The sequence below is a fragment of the Eumetopias jubatus genome, unplaced genomic scaffold (genome assembly GCF_037043125.1).
Source record: "Eumetopias jubatus isolate StellerSeaLion01/CBP00866 unplaced genomic scaffold, mEumJub1_p1.0 scaffold_10, whole genome shotgun sequence".
NCBI classification, from domain to species: Eukaryota; Metazoa; Chordata; class Mammalia; order Carnivora; family Otariidae; genus Eumetopias; species Eumetopias jubatus.
In genome coordinates, this window is record NW_028274816.1 from 61,469,727 (window position 1) to 61,485,476 (window position 15,750).

The window sequence follows — 15,750 nt, forward strand, 5'->3', positions numbered from 1 at the left end:
CTCTCCCCAGTTTATTCCTCCACCACCTCCAGAGGATCCTTTTAATCACCAGGCTGGTCTGATCCTGTGGGAGACTCAAAACCCTCCCGCACTCTGCTGCAGAAAGATCTAAGTTGTACCATCTCATCTTCAAGGCTATGACCATCAGACTAGAACTAAACCCACCAGCCCCAGCACACACAACTTACACTCCAACCCAAACACCTCCCCAAGCAACACAAACTGAGCTATTAACAATTCCATGCCTTCTCTCGGGCTGTCCCCTCAGCCAATCTGAACCTGGTTAACTCCTCTCCAACCTACCATCCTGGCTCGTTCTGCTCAACCGTACATGTGTTTTGTGTGATAGGTTCAGGTAAGACTTAAGTGAGAAAACTACATACACAGCATAATTAGTGATCAACACACCACCCAGGGACCAGACAAATGCTGGGGTTTGACTACTAATTGTATTTCCTATAGCGTTAGTCTTTTCCAGACAGAAATTTGTTCGACTGTCTGCTGGTTAAAATCTTCCCATTGCCTTAAAGTAGAAATCCCAAATGCTTGCATGATGCTCAAAATCCTGTGTGACAAGGCCCTGGCCTCCTGATTGCTCTCAGTTCTGAGAACAGCTCCAATCTTTCTGGTTGAGGATGCCCCCCACTCCTATCTCTGTGCTAAACCCCAGCTCCTGCCTTCCATCACTCCACTGCCCAGAAGGACCCTTCACCACCAGGACCCAGACTGTATGATGTCTACACATTATGATTCTCATGATTCTGTTTTCTTTTTTCTTCCAACTTGGAAGAGTCTTATAAGACTATAATAGAATTGTTTCCCACCTAAATATTTATATTGTCTGTTATCACTAATCACAGCCCCATGCATCCAGGGAAGGAACGAGTCTGCCCCCTCACCAATGAATCTCCAGCGCCTGGTGCCATGACTGGATGTGGTCACTGCTCACTAATCACTGGCTGATTGTCAGTGTGGTGGAAGGAAGGACGAAAATTTGCATTTACAGAAGCTCAGGAAAGGGAAGTGTCACAGCCCAGGTCACACAGCCTCTGTGTAAGGGGCAGAAGTGGAATTGAAAGTGGGCTGGCTCCCAGACCCTGCCCTACCTCCCCAAGCTTCATGTGCGGGGACCAGTGCTGTCCTCTGGACTTGGGCTTGGTGGGGAGGAGGCGGAGTGAGTGTGGTCTGGGGAGACTCACATCTGCTTTGAACAGTCCCAGGACCTGCTGCTCTCATGCCACCCTTCAGGGAGAGCAGAGCGAGGCCCTGGGGGGGCTCTCCCCCTTCCTGTGAGGCCATCCATCCGGGACACGTGACCAGCAACACGGGGCCTGGGCTGGGTCACACCCTGTGCATCTGTCCATCCATCACACTCTGAGGACTTTATAAGCTGTCTGCACGGCTGAGGACCATGGGAGGCAGCGCTGGGACCCTGACCCCCACTGCCCTTCTCTACCTTGGTGAGCTTTCTGGAAACGAGGAGGGATGGGGTTGCCCTCCCCCCCAGCCCCCAGGTCCTGGTCCCTGGGAGATCTCAGGACTGTGGAGGATCAGTGGGGGCAGAACTTCTGGGGGAAGGAGTGTGCTCAGCCCCAGATGTGACCCCAGTACCCAGGGGCCCAAACCAGGCCTGGAGCAGCTACGTGTGGGTGGGGGACGCACTCACAGGAACTCTCTTCCAGGGCTGTGTCAGGGCCTGTGGGACCAGGCACGGACAGGTAAGTCCTCCCCAGACCTCCTGTTTCTGCCCAACAACCCCCTGGGCAGCTGGAGGGTGCAGAGGGTCAGGGCTGATGGTGACCGGTGTGGGAAGGGCCTTGGGGCGACAGGTGGGAAACTGAGGAGAGAAGGGCACCCTTGCAACTCCATCTGATTCCTTTCCAGTGACCCTCCCCAAACCCTCCATCTGGGCTGATCCTGGCCCCATGGTCACCAAGGAGAGCCCTGTGACCATCTGGTGTCAGTCGTCTCTGCAGGCTGATGTCTACTATCTGTATAAAGAGAGTGTCCGTGGATCCTGGCCCATGAAGACCTCACAGGATTCCAGCAACAGGGCCAGTTTCTCCTTTGCATTCATAACCTCACACAATTCAGGGAAATACCAGTGTGCATATCAGAGAGGGAAGAGCTGGTCACAGGAGAGTGACCTCCTGACCCTGGTGGTGACAGGTGAGGGCAGGAGCTGGTCCCCTCCCCCTGGGGGCCCTCCTCCAGGCAGAAGAGAATGGAGTGTGGCCTCAGGGGGACCCCTTGCTCACAGTCCACAGTACATGGGGTACATGGGTTGATGGCCCCTATAACAGCTCCTTCCTTCTCTCTCAGGAGTGTTTGATGCACCCTCCTTCTCAGCCAACCCAACCCTTGTGGTGGCCTCGGGAGGGAACGTGTCCCTCTCCTGTAGCTCACCGTGGCCACGGGGGTCATTCCATCTGCTGAAGGAGGGGGGAGCTGATGTGCCCCAATACCTGGAATTGACGTTCCGTCGTAAGCGGTACCAGGCAGTCTTCCTTGTGGGCCCTGTGAACACCTCCCATGGGGGGACCTACAGATGCTACATTTCTCCCGAATCGTACCCATATTTGTGGTCACATCCCAGTAACCCTCTGCACCTTCAGGTCACAGGTGAGGGGGCCCCTGCTTCACCCCAACTACCTCCTGGGCCCAGATGACTGACCTAAGCCATATGCCCAGTGGAGCCCTGGGGCTGATGGGGGGTGGGTGACAAGGTCGTCCTGGGGCCAGACCCACAGGTGGGAGGCCTTGGGAGGGACACATACGAGCCTCACTGCAGGCCCTGGGCCAAAGTTGGGTGTGAGTCCCCTCAGGGCCACTGTCCCCTTCTGTCCAGGTGTCTACAGGGAGCCCTCCCTCTCGGCCCAGCCGGGCTCCCTGGTGCAGTCTGGAGACAGCCTGACCCTCCTGTGTCGCTCAGAGACTGGCTTTGACAGATTCGCTCTGACCAAGGATGAGGAGCTCAGAGCTCCCCAGCGTCTAGATGGGCAACCCAGCCCCAACTTCACCCTGGGCCCTGTGAGCCGCTCCCACGGGGGCCAGTACAGATGCTACTGTGGACACAAGCTCTCCTCCACGTGGTCGGCACCCAGTGCCCCTCTGGACGTCCTGATCACAGGTGAGGAGCCCCCTGCCCCACGTCCCGACTCAGGGCCTGGGAACACGGTTGCCCCTGGGTGATGGGGTCCAGGGAAAGGGTCAGGAGCACAGGCTGATAGGGAGACGTGGTCTAGAGACAGGGACTGAGAAAGGGACAGTGAGGGCCATGGAGATAAAGGACGCCCATTCAGAGAGACAAGAGGTGCTGAGAGGGGGTCCCACAGAGAGTCTCTGGAGAGAGGATGGTAGTCCCCAGCTCAGGGTCAAGGGCGTGTGGGGAGGGGTGGCTCTCTACACGTCACGACCTTGCTCTCCCCCAGGAATGTATAAGAAACCGACCCTCTCAGCCCAGCCAGGGCCTTCAGTGTCCTGGGGAGAGAACGTGACTCTGCAGTGTCGCTCTGAGGTCTTGTTTGATAGCTTCTACCTGTCCAAGGAGGGGTCCCTGGCTCCTCCCCAGGTCCTTCATCTGCAGGACACAGCGATACCTTACCAGGTCAAGTTCACCCTGAGTCCTATGACCTCAGACCACGAGGGGACCTACAGGTGCTACAGCTCACACAGCAACTCTCCCTACCTGTTGTCACAGCCCAGTGACCCCCTGGAGCTCCTGGTCTCAGGTGAGGAGCCCAGCCCTGTCCCATTTTTGTCCTCATGGTCAGCTCAGGGACCTGTTCTCAGGGGATCGGAGTGAGGGGGCTCACAGAAGGTCATCTTCTGTGGCATGGCTTGTGTCTGGGGTAACCACGGGGCCCTGGGGGCTCTGAGCCTGGGCCAGGTGGCAGGTGGTGTGGTCATGGCAGAGGGAGAGGGTGGCGCCCAGTGGGGGGAGGAGCACCCTGAAGTTGGGAGCACGTAGCCCCTGCCCCTCACCTGCAAGAAGGTGGCCCCATCCCTGTGCGGGGCGGGGGAGTAGGCACAACCAGGAGGCGTCTGAGTTCACCTTCACAGAAGGTAAGGGGGCCCAGCCTGAGAGCATCTGGGGAGTCAGGGCAAGAACAAGCCTTGGAAGTCACACCCCCACGATCAGACCCCAGCTCTGCTACTTCCCAGCTGTGGGCTCTTGGACAAGTCATGTCCCTCTCGGTGACCCAGGCTCACTGTCTGCACAACAGGCCTCCCACCACCTCCCTCAGGGCCGCTGTGAGGTTTCGGTGAAAGCCTCAGCATGGCCCTTCTTGGATCTCTGGAGAGGCAGAGCCCTCCCTCCTGCCCTCACCCATATACACACTCCAGGCCCACACACGCCCCTGTGGGGGGTCAGGCCTGTGCAGTCGGGGAGACGGGTCTGGGCTTGGGTTTGGTGGACAGGTCTCCACTCAGGTATTCTGCCTGGAGGGTAAGGGGGCAGCAAGAAAAAAACCTCAAATCCTACAAGGGAACCCACAGCCCTGGTTCCAGCCCCAGCCCTGCCGCCCCCACGCTGGGCGACCTCAGACACGTGAATGACCTCTCTGTGCCTCAGTTTCCTGTCTGTGGAGTGGGCGGGATGGGCGGCAATCCCCTGCTGCGTGATCACTGACAGGGTCAGAGGTGAATGCACAGAGCCCAGCAGGTGCCTGGCACACAGCAGGTGCTCAGTTAAATGGCATCACTGGCTCCTTCATGGTGTGGCTCCTGCCCCAGGTCCCCACTGGTACCTGTACATCCTCATCGGGGTCTCGGTGGCCTTCGTCCTGCTGCTCGGCCTCCTCGGCCTCCTCCTGGTCCAACACCGGCGTCGGGGCAGAGGCAGGAAGCCAGGTGAGAAGGGGAGGGGGTGATGGGCCCCAGGGGGTGGTGGCTGCCCCGTGGGCCGACCGAGGGTGGGCTCAGAACACCAGCCAGAGAGGGAAGCCAGAGAGGTGGGAAAGGCTGTGTAAAAAGACTCCAGCATCTCCCAGTGAGAAACCCTAGAAAGAAGGGTACATGTGAACATACATGTAAATATTTTATCCTTTTGGCTTTTCGAACTTATGAAATGTTTGAAAACACATACAAGCTTTGTTTTTCATTGTTCAGAACTGCTTTCTCTTGACTTGTACGTGGGGATGGGTGGGGATCATACAGAGCCTCAGCTTAAGGCAGGCCCTGGAGGGTTCGGGGATGGTGCGGGGGGAGCCTGAGGCAGATTTCCAACTTCCTACAGCAGTGTCAGCGAAGGTGTCTGAGGACAGGGGCCTGCACGGGAGGTAAGACCACCCCAAGACCCCGACTCCTGCCAGCCAGGGGCCCCTCACTGCCGCTAACTCCCCCGTCTCCTCCCCAGGCCCGGTCCGGCCGCCACTGCCCAGGAGGAGTCCCTGTGTAAGGGGGAGTGTGGGGCCGCCCTGGGGGAGGGAGGAGGCGGGCCCAGAGATGCGGGTGGGCGGTGCAGGCGGGGGATAGCATAGCGTCTGACTCCGTGTGGCTTTGTAACATCACTGACCCTCTCTGGGCTCCTGCCATGTGAGATCTCAGGGGATCTTGGCAAGAGAGGGGGCCGCCTTGTTTTGTCCCCACCAGATGCTGTCATGGAAGACACACCGCCTGAGGAAGACAGACAGCTGGACAGCCAGGTGAGCTCCCTGTGCTCCTGACATCCTTGCCTCCCCGCTCACGTGGTCAACCCAGTGGACTCTGCGCCCAGCAGCAGGCCTCTCCCTTCCGGAAGCCCACTCCCCTGGGCCTCTTCTGGTCTCCAGCTGCTGGGACACTCGAGTGGGCGGAGCTGGAGGTTAGGGCTGAACCACGGCCTGGGCCTGTGGAGGCCCAGAGAAGGCGCCGCCTCAACCCCACACAAAGTGCTCCTGCAGCCTCACTCAGCCTTCTCCTTCCTGCTCTTTCCCCAACAAGCTGTGGCAGGCCCACGCAGTTCACCCTGGCCAACGAGCTGGCCCAGCCGAGCCCCCTTGCAGGGGGCCCTGGGTCTGCCTGTCCCCCCACGTTGATGGCCCACCCCAATTCCTGCCTCCAGCCTTGACCTCGCCCAGCACCATTCCCATGGCCAACTACCCACGTGCCCACTCCGCGTCTACACCACAGGCATTTCCAATTCACACCCCTCCTCCCCAGGTACACTGAGGGGGGGCAGGAGCTGGCTCAAGGCCACCCCTGTCTAGCAAGGCCCTTGGACCCCCAGGGAGTGCACCCTCCCCTCCCCAGCCACGTGCCTTCCCTTTCCCCCAGTTCCAGGCTGCGGTACCTGACGACCCTCAAGATGTGACCTATGCCCAGCTGAACTACTTGACCCTCACACGGGAGACAGGTGCACCCCCTTCCTCCCAACCAGGGGAGCCCCCGGATGAGCCCAATGCGTATGCTTCTCTGGCCCTCCGCTAGCCCAGGAAGGACCCAGACGGCCACTCCAGGGGTCTGCAAGGCTCCCTGCAGGGATCCTGGAAGGCACAATAGCTGCCCACAGTGCATGCTACCTAAGGAGCCTGGAGGCAGGACACAGACCACCAGCAACTCCTGGGACCTTGTGGAAGTTGATTGCTTCCTGAATTCCCATCGTGGCACAGCTGATCTCACTGTGCCTAGGAGGGTCCCTGAGAAACGCCAAGACCTTTAATTACCTAGTGGCAACCTTGTGGTGTCAGGGGGAACCCAGCACTAAGCTGCAAGAACTGGGGACCTTCTGGAGGCTTTGCAGTACCCACTGCCATCACACTGAAGCTGGGCACTTTCAACTGACCTCAGAGCCCAAGGCCTCAAAAGATCACTCATGAGCAATGCTGCAGCCCGAGGGGTTGCTCAATGCCAGGGCTTCCGGTTTCATTGAGACCAAGCCCCTTCCTCTGCCAGGTGCAGCTCTCAACAAGGCAGAGAAAAGGGAAGCTGCTCTCCCTCCTTTGTGTTCAGAAACTCCAGATGCAGGGGGAGGGGAGCAGGGTGCCTCAGCTGCCCCTTTCCAATCACACCAGTAAGCTTTAAACCAGCTTGCCCTTCCTGTTCAGTGCTCCCCAGCACCTGCAACCCAAGGTTCAGCATTCAGCTCCTGCCAACCTTAACCCTGACTTCTTTTTGCCAGGGTCAAGGTTCAAAGGGCTAGGGACACTGGGCTGACCCTCCATTTGCTACTTCCTCTGCCTGGAAAGGAATCTCTCCACCCCCATGCCAACAGCTGGCTTGAGAACTTCCCCTAACACCGGTGTCCCCGCTGAAATAACTGGTGTATGTTTGTGCTGCTCACGATTGCACCCCTGCCCCAAGCAGTAAGGACACCAGCTGGTAGGCTCGTCAGGCCCCTCTAAGCAGGCAAGGACCAGAGGTGTGAACTAGCTGGACGGAACCTGGTCAAGGATCCGGCCTGTGCCTCTTCCCACCAGAAGCTGTATGTACGTTCAGAGCAGGGAGGGAGACACACACACCAATAAACACCAGTTCCAAAGGGTTGACTGTTTTATTATCTGACTGGGAAACTAGACAGTTCACGCCCTGAGGGGATGGAAGGGTGGGCTCAATCCTCCTCTTCGTCATCGCCAGCTCCAGCCCCGCCCTGGCCTTTCTTGGCATTCTTCCTCTTCACACGGCCTGGGCGGCCGCCCCCATACGGGGAACGCAGGGAGAAGTCAATGTGCTTCTGGGAATCCAGACGGACAATGAAGGACGGGATGTTCACCACCTGCTTTCGGACCCTGGAGAGGGGACGGCAGGGGAGGGCAGGGGAGGGGGCCTGAGAACAGGTCCCAGTGGGAGGAGACACTGCTGCTCTCTGCTTGGACTTGATAAGGTTGGTGCTGCAGCGATACCAACCAGAAAGGAGTTCCTGACCCTCCAACACCCATGTGTTCTGGAGAGCTCTAGAGCATCACTCAACTCACACCAGACCACAAAGTAAGGAGGGCGAGCTGGTGGCAGCCAGTAATTCCAGGGTCTGAGTCTCAAAGTGCCAGACACGGGGTTTTACTAAGGAGCAGCCTCCCTGTCCTTGAGGCAGCTGAGACTCCGTTCTACAAAATCTGAAAAAGGGCAAATCGAGCACCCAGATGAAAGACCCATCTGCCCCCCAAGCCAGCCGGACTCCTGTTCTCCCAGCACTTGAGTATCAGACCACGGGCTGTAGTCCACTCGCCAAGTTAACAATGACAGTGTGCGAAAACACAGACAGCTGAATCCACAAACCCACCCACATCAGCTGAGGCCCAACAACTTCTCTCAACTGGGCACACCGAGTGGTTACCTGTCTGGTTGCCTGTATGCCTGAAGAAGCCTTCGCAAGGTGTACGGCTCAGGCCGCAGTGACGCTTGCGCTGGGCTACAGGGTGGGGAATGAGGCTGTCCCCAGCACCCCATGAGCTGTTTTCAGGGGTCAATCTGTACCCTCAAGGTGTGTTCACACCTGTCACCTCCAAGGGCTGCATAGGAGGTAAGGACAGCAAACTTAACATGGGGGATGGGACAGAAGACAGACTCAGGGAGCCCATTAGAGGCGTTACCTGATATGGCGCTGGCGGATCAGCACACGGGCGTGGTGGATCGACTTGGCCAAGCCCAGCTTGAAGACCTGGGTCTGCAGGCGCCTCTCCAAGAAATCCTCGATCTTCAGGCCCAGGATGTAATCCAGCTTCATCTTGCCCTCATCCAGCACTCCAATGCGCACTAGTCGCCGCAACAGTGCATTACCTGGTAAGAGAGAAGGAAGTACAGACTGAGGTGTCTGGCTCACTTCAGACTTCTTCGGTTCGAATCCCCCACCTCTTAAGGAGCTCCGTTATTATGAAATCAATGTATGGCCACTGTGACTCCTGCAATCCCCCACAACCCTAAGGCAGGTCACTATGGCCACACTCTTACCAAAGAGGGCAAGTGACCACACACACCTCTGTTCTCATCTGGAAGAAGGAGAACTTTCCTTGAAGGTGTCAGGAGAGTAATGAGACAATCCCCAGAAAAGGACTTAATGTTTCCCTTCAAGACTCTGTGCAACTGTTGCTTAACTCCCACAATGAAGCACAGAGCTTCAAGAGCTAATCTGCTGGAGTTGGGGAAGCCCTACTAGTCAAATCTGAGGCTAAACCACCTTCCTTAGTGGTAACACTGGACTGGCAGTACCTAGCTTCTAGACCTGAGAAAAGTCACAGGCTGCGCACATGTTTAAGTTGAATATCGTCATTCACTTTATCATTCTGTGGTTTTCACTAAAAAAATTATGGTGTGGATGTGCTAACAATGCATGGCAAAAGAGAACTCAGCAGATGTCAGCTTCTGACTTTTTCCGCAGCAGCCCCAGGCACAGGAGGTCTTGCACCGTGCCCACAGCTCCAGACCACTCCATGCTGGACTGCCCTTGTGATCCTGGGGGTAAACCCTGGCCCAAAGGCTCATACTCACTGTGATTACCACAAAGGCTCACAGCTAATCACACTGTCACTGGGGTAAAACCCAACTATCCCCACCCCCTTAAAGAGGGTATTTCACTTGTTATCTTTAATTATAGCAAAACAATTCAAGCAAGCTCTGTTATTACTGGGCACTTCCAATATTCTTGGCATCATGACCCCTTGCTCCCAGGGAAAGCTCCATGACTGTGAAAAAGTGACAGTTTTCCTAGCACAGTTGATGGGAAAGAGATAGGATCAAAATGGAGAAATACACTCTACCTTTCCCAATACCCCAAGTCGTAACATGGCTTTGTTTTTTGCACCGATGAATGCTGAACAGAAGACATGCTATCTTCCTATTTACAAAACATCAACAAATATAAAATACCTAGAAATAGATTTAACCGAAGATAAAAAACCTGGACACTAAAAACCGTAAGATACTGATGAGAAAAAGACTGAAGACACAAAATGAAACGATATTTGGAAAAATAGTTAAAATACCCCCATTACCCCACGCAATAGACAAACTCAATGTAATCCCTATCAGAATTCCAAAGGTGTTTTCTTTTTTTAAACATTTGAGAGCGCGAGCGTGGTGTGAGCACAAGTGGGGCTCTATCCTGGGACTCTGGGATCATGACCTGAGCTAAAGGCAGAGAGAGGCTTAACCAACTGAGCCACCCAGGTGCCCCACCAAAGGTGTTTTTCATATAAGTAGAAGAATCAACCCTAAAATTTGTACGGAACCACAAAAGATCCCAAATCAATCTTGAAAAGGAAAAAAATGCTTGCAAATCATGTTTCTGACATGAGGTTAACACCAAAAATACACAAGCGACTCCAACTCAATAGCAAAAAATTCCAATGTAATTTAAAAATGGGCAGAGAATCCGACCAGATGTTTTCCTTAAGACACAGATGGCCAACAGGTACATGAACAGGTGCTCATCAACACTGATCAGGGAAATGCGAATCAAAATCACAGTGAGTTCACCTCACACGTGTCAGATTGGCTAGATCTAAAACCCAACAGACAAATAGTGCTGGTGAGGATGTGGAGAAAGGAAACCCCTGTGCATCGTTGGTGGAAATGCAAAGTGGCACAGTCACTATGGAAAACAGTATAGAGGTTCCTCAAAAGTGATGATGCAGCAATCCCACTTCTGGGTATTTATCCAAAGAAAATTCAAGTGCTAACTGGAAGAGAGAAGCTCCCCCATGTTCACTGCATTATTTCCAGTGGCCAAGACACGGAAACGTTAAGCGTCTACTGACGGTTGAATGGGCAAGAGAGGTAGTATATACACACACAGTGGGGTATTACTCAGCTCAGCCATAGAAAGAATGGAATCTCGCCACCTGCAACAACGTGAATGGACCTTGAGTGCATTATGCTAAATGGACTAACTCAGAGTCAAATCCCATAGTCTCACTTATATGTGGAATCTCAACAAAACCACCATCACCAAAAAACACAAGTTCATAGATACAGAGAACAGATAAATTACGGTGGTTGCCGGCAGCGAGAAATGGGTGGTCAAGTGTACAAACTTCCAGTTATACTTATTGTATATTGCAACGTTGCTAAGAGTGTATCTTTTTTTTAAAAAGAAACTTTGACAGCGCGCGCACGCACAAAAGCAGGGAGAACGGCAGGCAGAGGGAGAAACAGGCTTCCCAATGCAGGCAGGGTGCAATCCCAGGACCGTGGGATCATGACCTGAGCCAAAGGCAAATGCTTAACTGACCGAGCCACCTAGGTGTCCTGGAGTGTATCTTTTTTAAAGGCTTTATGACAAGGGTTAACTAGACTTACTGTGATCGTTTCACAGTATATAGAAATATCAAACTGCTATGCTGTACATCTGGAACTATAACGTGGTCTGTGAATTATATGTTGCTTAAAAAACAAGGATATTCAAATATTAATACAAAAGCTACCCAACAGGCAAATAAAAATGAGTTTGGGGCGGGGCGCCTGGCTGGCTCAGTTAAGTGCTTCCGCTCAGGTCGTGATCCCAGGGTCCTGGGTTTGAGCCCTCCATTAGGCTCTGCTCAGTGGGAGAGTGCTTCTCCCTCTCCCTACTTGTGCTCTGTCAAATAAATAAATAAATTTCTTAAAAAACAAAAGACGAGTTTGGCATTATTATCCACCAGCTAAGACACTTTATTATGTCTTTTTGTCCTTATGCTAGAGAACAGAAACTTCAAGAATCCGAAGTTTAAAATCTCCAATTTAGAGACTTCTAGGTAAAATAAAACCACTATCATTAAAAAACAAACGTATTTCACATTTACTATCGAACCATCTACACATTGTTAATAGGAAGGCCCAACCATTCCATCAACACCAAAAAAAGCCTTACGTATGTATAATAACTAAAGTAATTTTCAGCGCACACTGAATAAAACTTTGTACCTTCAACAGGAATATGTCCAACAACTGAAAAGTTACCCGGGCTCCATCTGGCCAAAGCGAGAACAATCAGAACGTTTTACAAATGTAAAACAATGTGCACAATCCTCAAAGGCAGAGGCCCTTCCTTGTCATCATGGCACAAGGCAAACGCTGAGGTACTTTAGTCGCTGTTCTGAAAAACGGATGTAATACCAGTTTCTTTATGGCTGCCATTAGGATAGAGCCCCCCATACCTCTATGAACCCCCAGTCACATGTTGGCTGCAACTGGTTTAAAAGTCTTTTTAACAGACAAGAATGAGAGAAGCTTCTTGCCAAAAGTTGCAGACCTCACAACAGGCAAGGCTAGACCTCAGGCTGTATCACAGACTAACACCTCCAGACACAGGCAAAGCTTGCAGGCTCCTCCTTCCTGTCCTGTGGGGATAAATGGCTTCGTTTACTAGAAAGCCTACAACCTGTGGTGCTGCCTTCCCCCTGTAACTTCCACTTCTGACACAGGAAACCACAAATACTCCTGGGTTACCTGAGGCTCAACCCTGCCCAGTCTGCCACGAGACTGCTTCTCCAACTACAGACTTGAGTAGATCTAGCGAAATCCCTCTGTCCTCAACTACCTGTGGCTAGCTCCCCGTATTTTGGGATAAAGTCCCACCCAAGCATCCACGGGGGAGGATTCCTGAATTTTCTTGATTGTGCGATCACGTTATTGGTTAAACAAGCTCCATGCCTTTCTCAACCTCTAATGTGAATGACCACCCACGCTCACGTGTAAAAGCAACTCTTAAGCATACAATGGGAGAGAAATCAAACTGGTGTATTTGAAAACTTAGGGAAAAGCCAGGCAGGAATCCCAGTCCCTCCTACTTTTCACCATACACCAAGATTCCCGAAGCTCAGGTGCAAAGTAGCACCAGGACAGCTGCAAGGCAGCTAATTTAGGGGTGAACACCAAACCACCTGCGGCGTTTAACTCTTACTCGAACGTAAACTCATACAAAGCGCAAGTTACCTCTTCCACAGCAGAGGTAACTGGGAGTCTCCCACCTGTCAGTTACTGTCACGTTGGGTCACGTTCCCTAAGTTTCCTCTAACATCTCAGCCCCTCCCCATCACTGAGTTCGTGACCCCTCGTCCCTACGATGCTAACCTCTGTAAAGCGACCCGTAGGAGGCTGCGGGGAAGATCCAGTGACCTACAGGAAGGTCTAAAAGAAGGCACTTGGAGAATCCTCAGGAAATCCCAGCCACTTTATTAACGGCGTTTGCGATCTTACAGTCGGAGATACACCGGCACGGTTCCGACGGGATCACTCTTACCAGTCTCTGCTCCGGGAAGGCCTTTACCAACCAGCTCCCGGCTCCAGAACAAATTCCGGACCTTAACCACAGCGGCGTAGACGACGTACGCGTCCCCAGTGTTCAAGCCACGCCCCCCACGGCCCCCTCCCGTCCAGGCCTTTGCTCCAGGCCCGGGACCACGGGGTTGGCGCGGGCAGTGCTGGGGAGCCGGCGTCACCCACACACCTTCGAACAGGCGCCGCGGGTCCTTCTCGTCCAGCGTCAGCAGCTCCCGCGCAGCCTTGCGGATCTTGGCCAGGGTGAACTTGACCCTCCAGACCTCACGTTTGTTCCGGAGCCCGTACTCGCCTGCGGGAAGAGGGCGCTGCTAGCGGGGCGGGCCCGGCTGCGCACCCAGCAGGCGGGCGGGCCCGCCCGCCAGCCCCCGGAAGCGGAAACCGGGTCCCGGCCGCTCACCGATCAGCTTCAGCTCCTGGTCGAGGCGCGACTTCTCGAAGGGCCTCCGAGGGGTCACATAGGTCTTCCGACAAACCCAGCTCCGGGCCACCGGCATGTTGGCTGCGCGCGTGCGCCTGCGCCTGCGCGGGAGGGCGAGCCGGGCGCGTGAGGCCCGCGGCCGGCGCCTGCACAGTCCCGCGGCCGCGCCGCCGCCGCGGCGCAGTCCCGTCCCACCACCTCCCACCTCCTCAGCGTACTCATATAAGTAAGGGTGGGGGGTCCGCACGACCTCGCGACCCACCCCCTGACGAACGCGCAGCGTACCATGCCCCACCTTACCGTGGTCTCCGAGCTCTGAGAAAGAGAAGCACGCGGCCCCCCGGCCACGCTTTTATAGCAACGATGCGCCCTGGTGACGTCAGCGCGCACGCCGCACGCCTGTGCCAATCAGAAGAGACGTTGGCAGACGGAAAAGCATTCGAGACGGCCGGTCAGGCCAGAGCGGCGAGCTGAGCTGGAGGACCGTCCCCGGCGCCGACGCTGGCCGTGGCGCACGCGCGCTGGGAGGTGGGCGCCGTCTCCGCCCCGGTCCTGCTCCGGAATGGAGCTTGGCGGCCTTCCAGGAGAGGCCCCGTTAGGTCCCCAATCCCGAGGTTGGCGGCTCTCACGTCGGAGTGCCGTCCGCTTGAGGCTCGGCCGGGAACCCCCCCCCTCCCGCCCCCGCCGGCCCTGCGCGCGCAGGCTGCACACCTGTCTGGGCAGCAGGTGCAGAGGCCAGGCCTCCAGGACGCCTGCGTGCCCTGTCCGAGCGCGCAGCGCGCGCCTTCGCGTCCCCACCGGATTGCAGTCCTGTCTCCCGAGCGTGCCCACACCGGGAATCGGGCCTCACCTGGAACAGCTCACCCGGTGCCTGCGGCTTCCACTACAGGGAAGTCGCCCTCCCGCACCGTGGGCCTCATTCATTCACCAAAAACTGCAGTTCCTATCTTGGGGTTTCCTTTGGGTTTCCAGAACAGGGGAAATGTTGTGAAACTTCTTGCTATCTATTCATTTCCACCTTGGCGCCGTTTATCACCTGCAGGAACTTACACAGTTTCTTGACCTCCTTTCTGGACATGTGACCCTCACACAGGCTCTAGGGTTGCAGGCACACCTTGGAGACACTGGGGGGTTAGTTCCAGACCACCAAGAAAGCAGATACTGCAGGAAAGCAAGGCAAATGAATTTTTTGGTTTCCCAGTGCATCTGAAAGTTCTGTTCATGCATATTATGTGGTGGTCTATGAAGTGTGCAATAGCGTTCTGTCTAAAAAACCCACCATGTACACACCTTAATTTAAAAAATACTTTATTGCTAATAAGTGCTAATCATCGTCTGAGCTTTCAGTGAGTGGTAATCTTTCTGCTGCTTGAGAGTCTTGCTGTTAGGAGTTAACTGGACACTTAGTCCTCAGGGCCAGGGTCCCTGACAAGAAAACAGGGAGCCAGGACAGTTGAGACAAAACCACACTAGCATCCTGTTTGACAGCTTAGAGAAGACCAAGGTAGCATCCCGTTGAGCAGCCTCTGCAGAAGAGACTTTTGCAAAACATCCTGAAACAAAACAATTAACCATGAAACATTGGTCACTATCAGACATTTATGCAGTTAGTCTCCAGATCAGCCCCAAAGACTATCAACAAGCAAACAGTAACCCGGTAGGTAGACAGCTGCATGATCAAAACCCTGATTGGCACACCTTAGTGGCCAATCCACAGGGCCCCACTCTCAGGATGCTTAAGATAGCTTCTCGAAGGAGCTTACACAACCCCTAGATTTGAACTCCAAAACAGCAACCTTCTCAGGTCCCCTTCCTCTCTGGGAGCTTCATACTATTGCTCAATAAACTGCTTGGCTGCCCACCACTCTTAGTCTACTCTACCTCTTCATTCTCTGAAGCAGTGTGACCAAGAACCATGGGCATTAAGGGAACAAAAATCCTGTAATGTTGCCTCGTCCATGTTGGTGGCTGCTGAGTGGTCAGGGTGGTGGGTGCTGAAGATGGGGGAACTGGGGACTGGGGCAAATTCTTAAAATAAGACAACGGTGAAGTTTGCCGCATCGATTGTCTCTTCTTGTCACAACTTCTCTGTGGCAGATGATGCTGTTTGATAGCTTTCTGTAACTGCTTGCAAAATTGGAGTCGATGCTCTCAGA

At 54.5% G+C, this 15,750-nt stretch overlaps 2 protein-coding genes across 7 annotated transcripts; one reads left to right on the top strand and one right to left on the bottom strand.

Annotated features, from left to right (window-relative positions):
- The first annotated feature begins 1,064 nt into the window (after positions 1 to 1,064).
- On the top strand, positions 1,065 to 7,462 carry LOC114201812 (leukocyte immunoglobulin-like receptor subfamily B member 3). 6 transcript variants are annotated; one of them, XM_028094714.2, is made up of 11 exons: positions 1,066 to 1,460; positions 1,683 to 1,718; positions 1,885 to 2,169; positions 2,323 to 2,622; positions 2,849 to 3,130; positions 3,432 to 3,731; positions 4,738 to 4,854; positions 5,240 to 5,282; positions 5,360 to 5,397; positions 5,551 to 5,648; positions 6,259 to 7,462. In XM_028094714.2, exons 1-11 carry the CDS (start codon positions 1,412 to 1,414, stop codon positions 6,409 to 6,411), a joined length of 1,701 nt encoding a protein of 566 aa, XP_027950515.1. In that variant the 5' UTR covers positions 1,066 to 1,411; the 3' UTR covers positions 6,412 to 7,462. The 6 variants fall into 6 exon arrangements, with proteins under 6 accessions (XP_027950525.1, XP_027950515.1, XP_027950521.1 ...); XM_028094720.2 differs by lacking the exon at positions 6,259 to 7,462 and adding an exon at positions 6,047 to 6,233; XM_028094716.1 differs by having other exon boundaries at positions 1,067 to 1,460; positions 5,596 to 5,648.
- On the bottom strand, positions 7,456 to 13,996 carry RPS9 (ribosomal protein S9). The gene is made up of 5 exons (XM_028094725.2): positions 13,895 to 13,996; positions 13,574 to 13,695; positions 13,343 to 13,465; positions 8,511 to 8,697; positions 7,456 to 7,709 (listed from the first exon to the last, which is right to left on the bottom strand). The coding sequence occupies exons 2-5, from the start codon at positions 13,668 to 13,670 to the stop codon at positions 7,532 to 7,534; spliced, it is 585 nt and encodes a 194-aa protein (XP_027950526.1). The 5' UTR covers positions 13,671 to 13,695; positions 13,895 to 13,996; the 3' UTR covers positions 7,456 to 7,531.
- Between the last annotated feature and the right edge of the window lie 1,754 nt (positions 13,997 to 15,750).

What these genes read in the sequence shown, in the direction of transcription:
- LOC114201812 (XM_028094714.2), top strand. Translation starts at nt 1,412, where the DNA reads ATGGGAGGCAGCGCTGGGACCCTGACCCCCACTGCCCTTCTCTACCTT. An exon ending in TCTGCACCTTCAGGTCACAG is followed by an intron (nt 2,623 to 2,848) that starts GTGAGGGGGCCC and finishes CCTTCTGTCCAG; the next exon opens with GTGTCTACAGGGAGCCCTCC. An exon ending in TCTGGACGTCCTGATCACAG is followed by an intron (nt 3,131 to 3,431) that starts GTGAGGAGCCCC and finishes GCTCTCCCCCAG; the next exon opens with GAATGTATAAGAAACCGACC.
- RPS9 (XM_028094725.2), bottom strand. Translation starts at nt 13,670, where the DNA reads ATGCCGGTGGCCCGGAGCTGGGTTTGTCGGAAGACCTATGTGACCCCT. An exon ending in CCAGGAGCTGAAGCTGATCG is followed by an intron (nt 13,466 to 13,573) that starts GTGAGCGGCCGG and finishes CTCTTCCCGCAG; the next exon opens with GCGAGTACGGGCTCCGGAAC. An exon ending in ATCCGCCAGCGCCATATCAG is followed by an intron (nt 7,710 to 8,510) that starts GTAACGCCTCTA and finishes TCCCCTCTCCAG; the next exon opens with GGTCCGAAAGCAGGTGGTGA.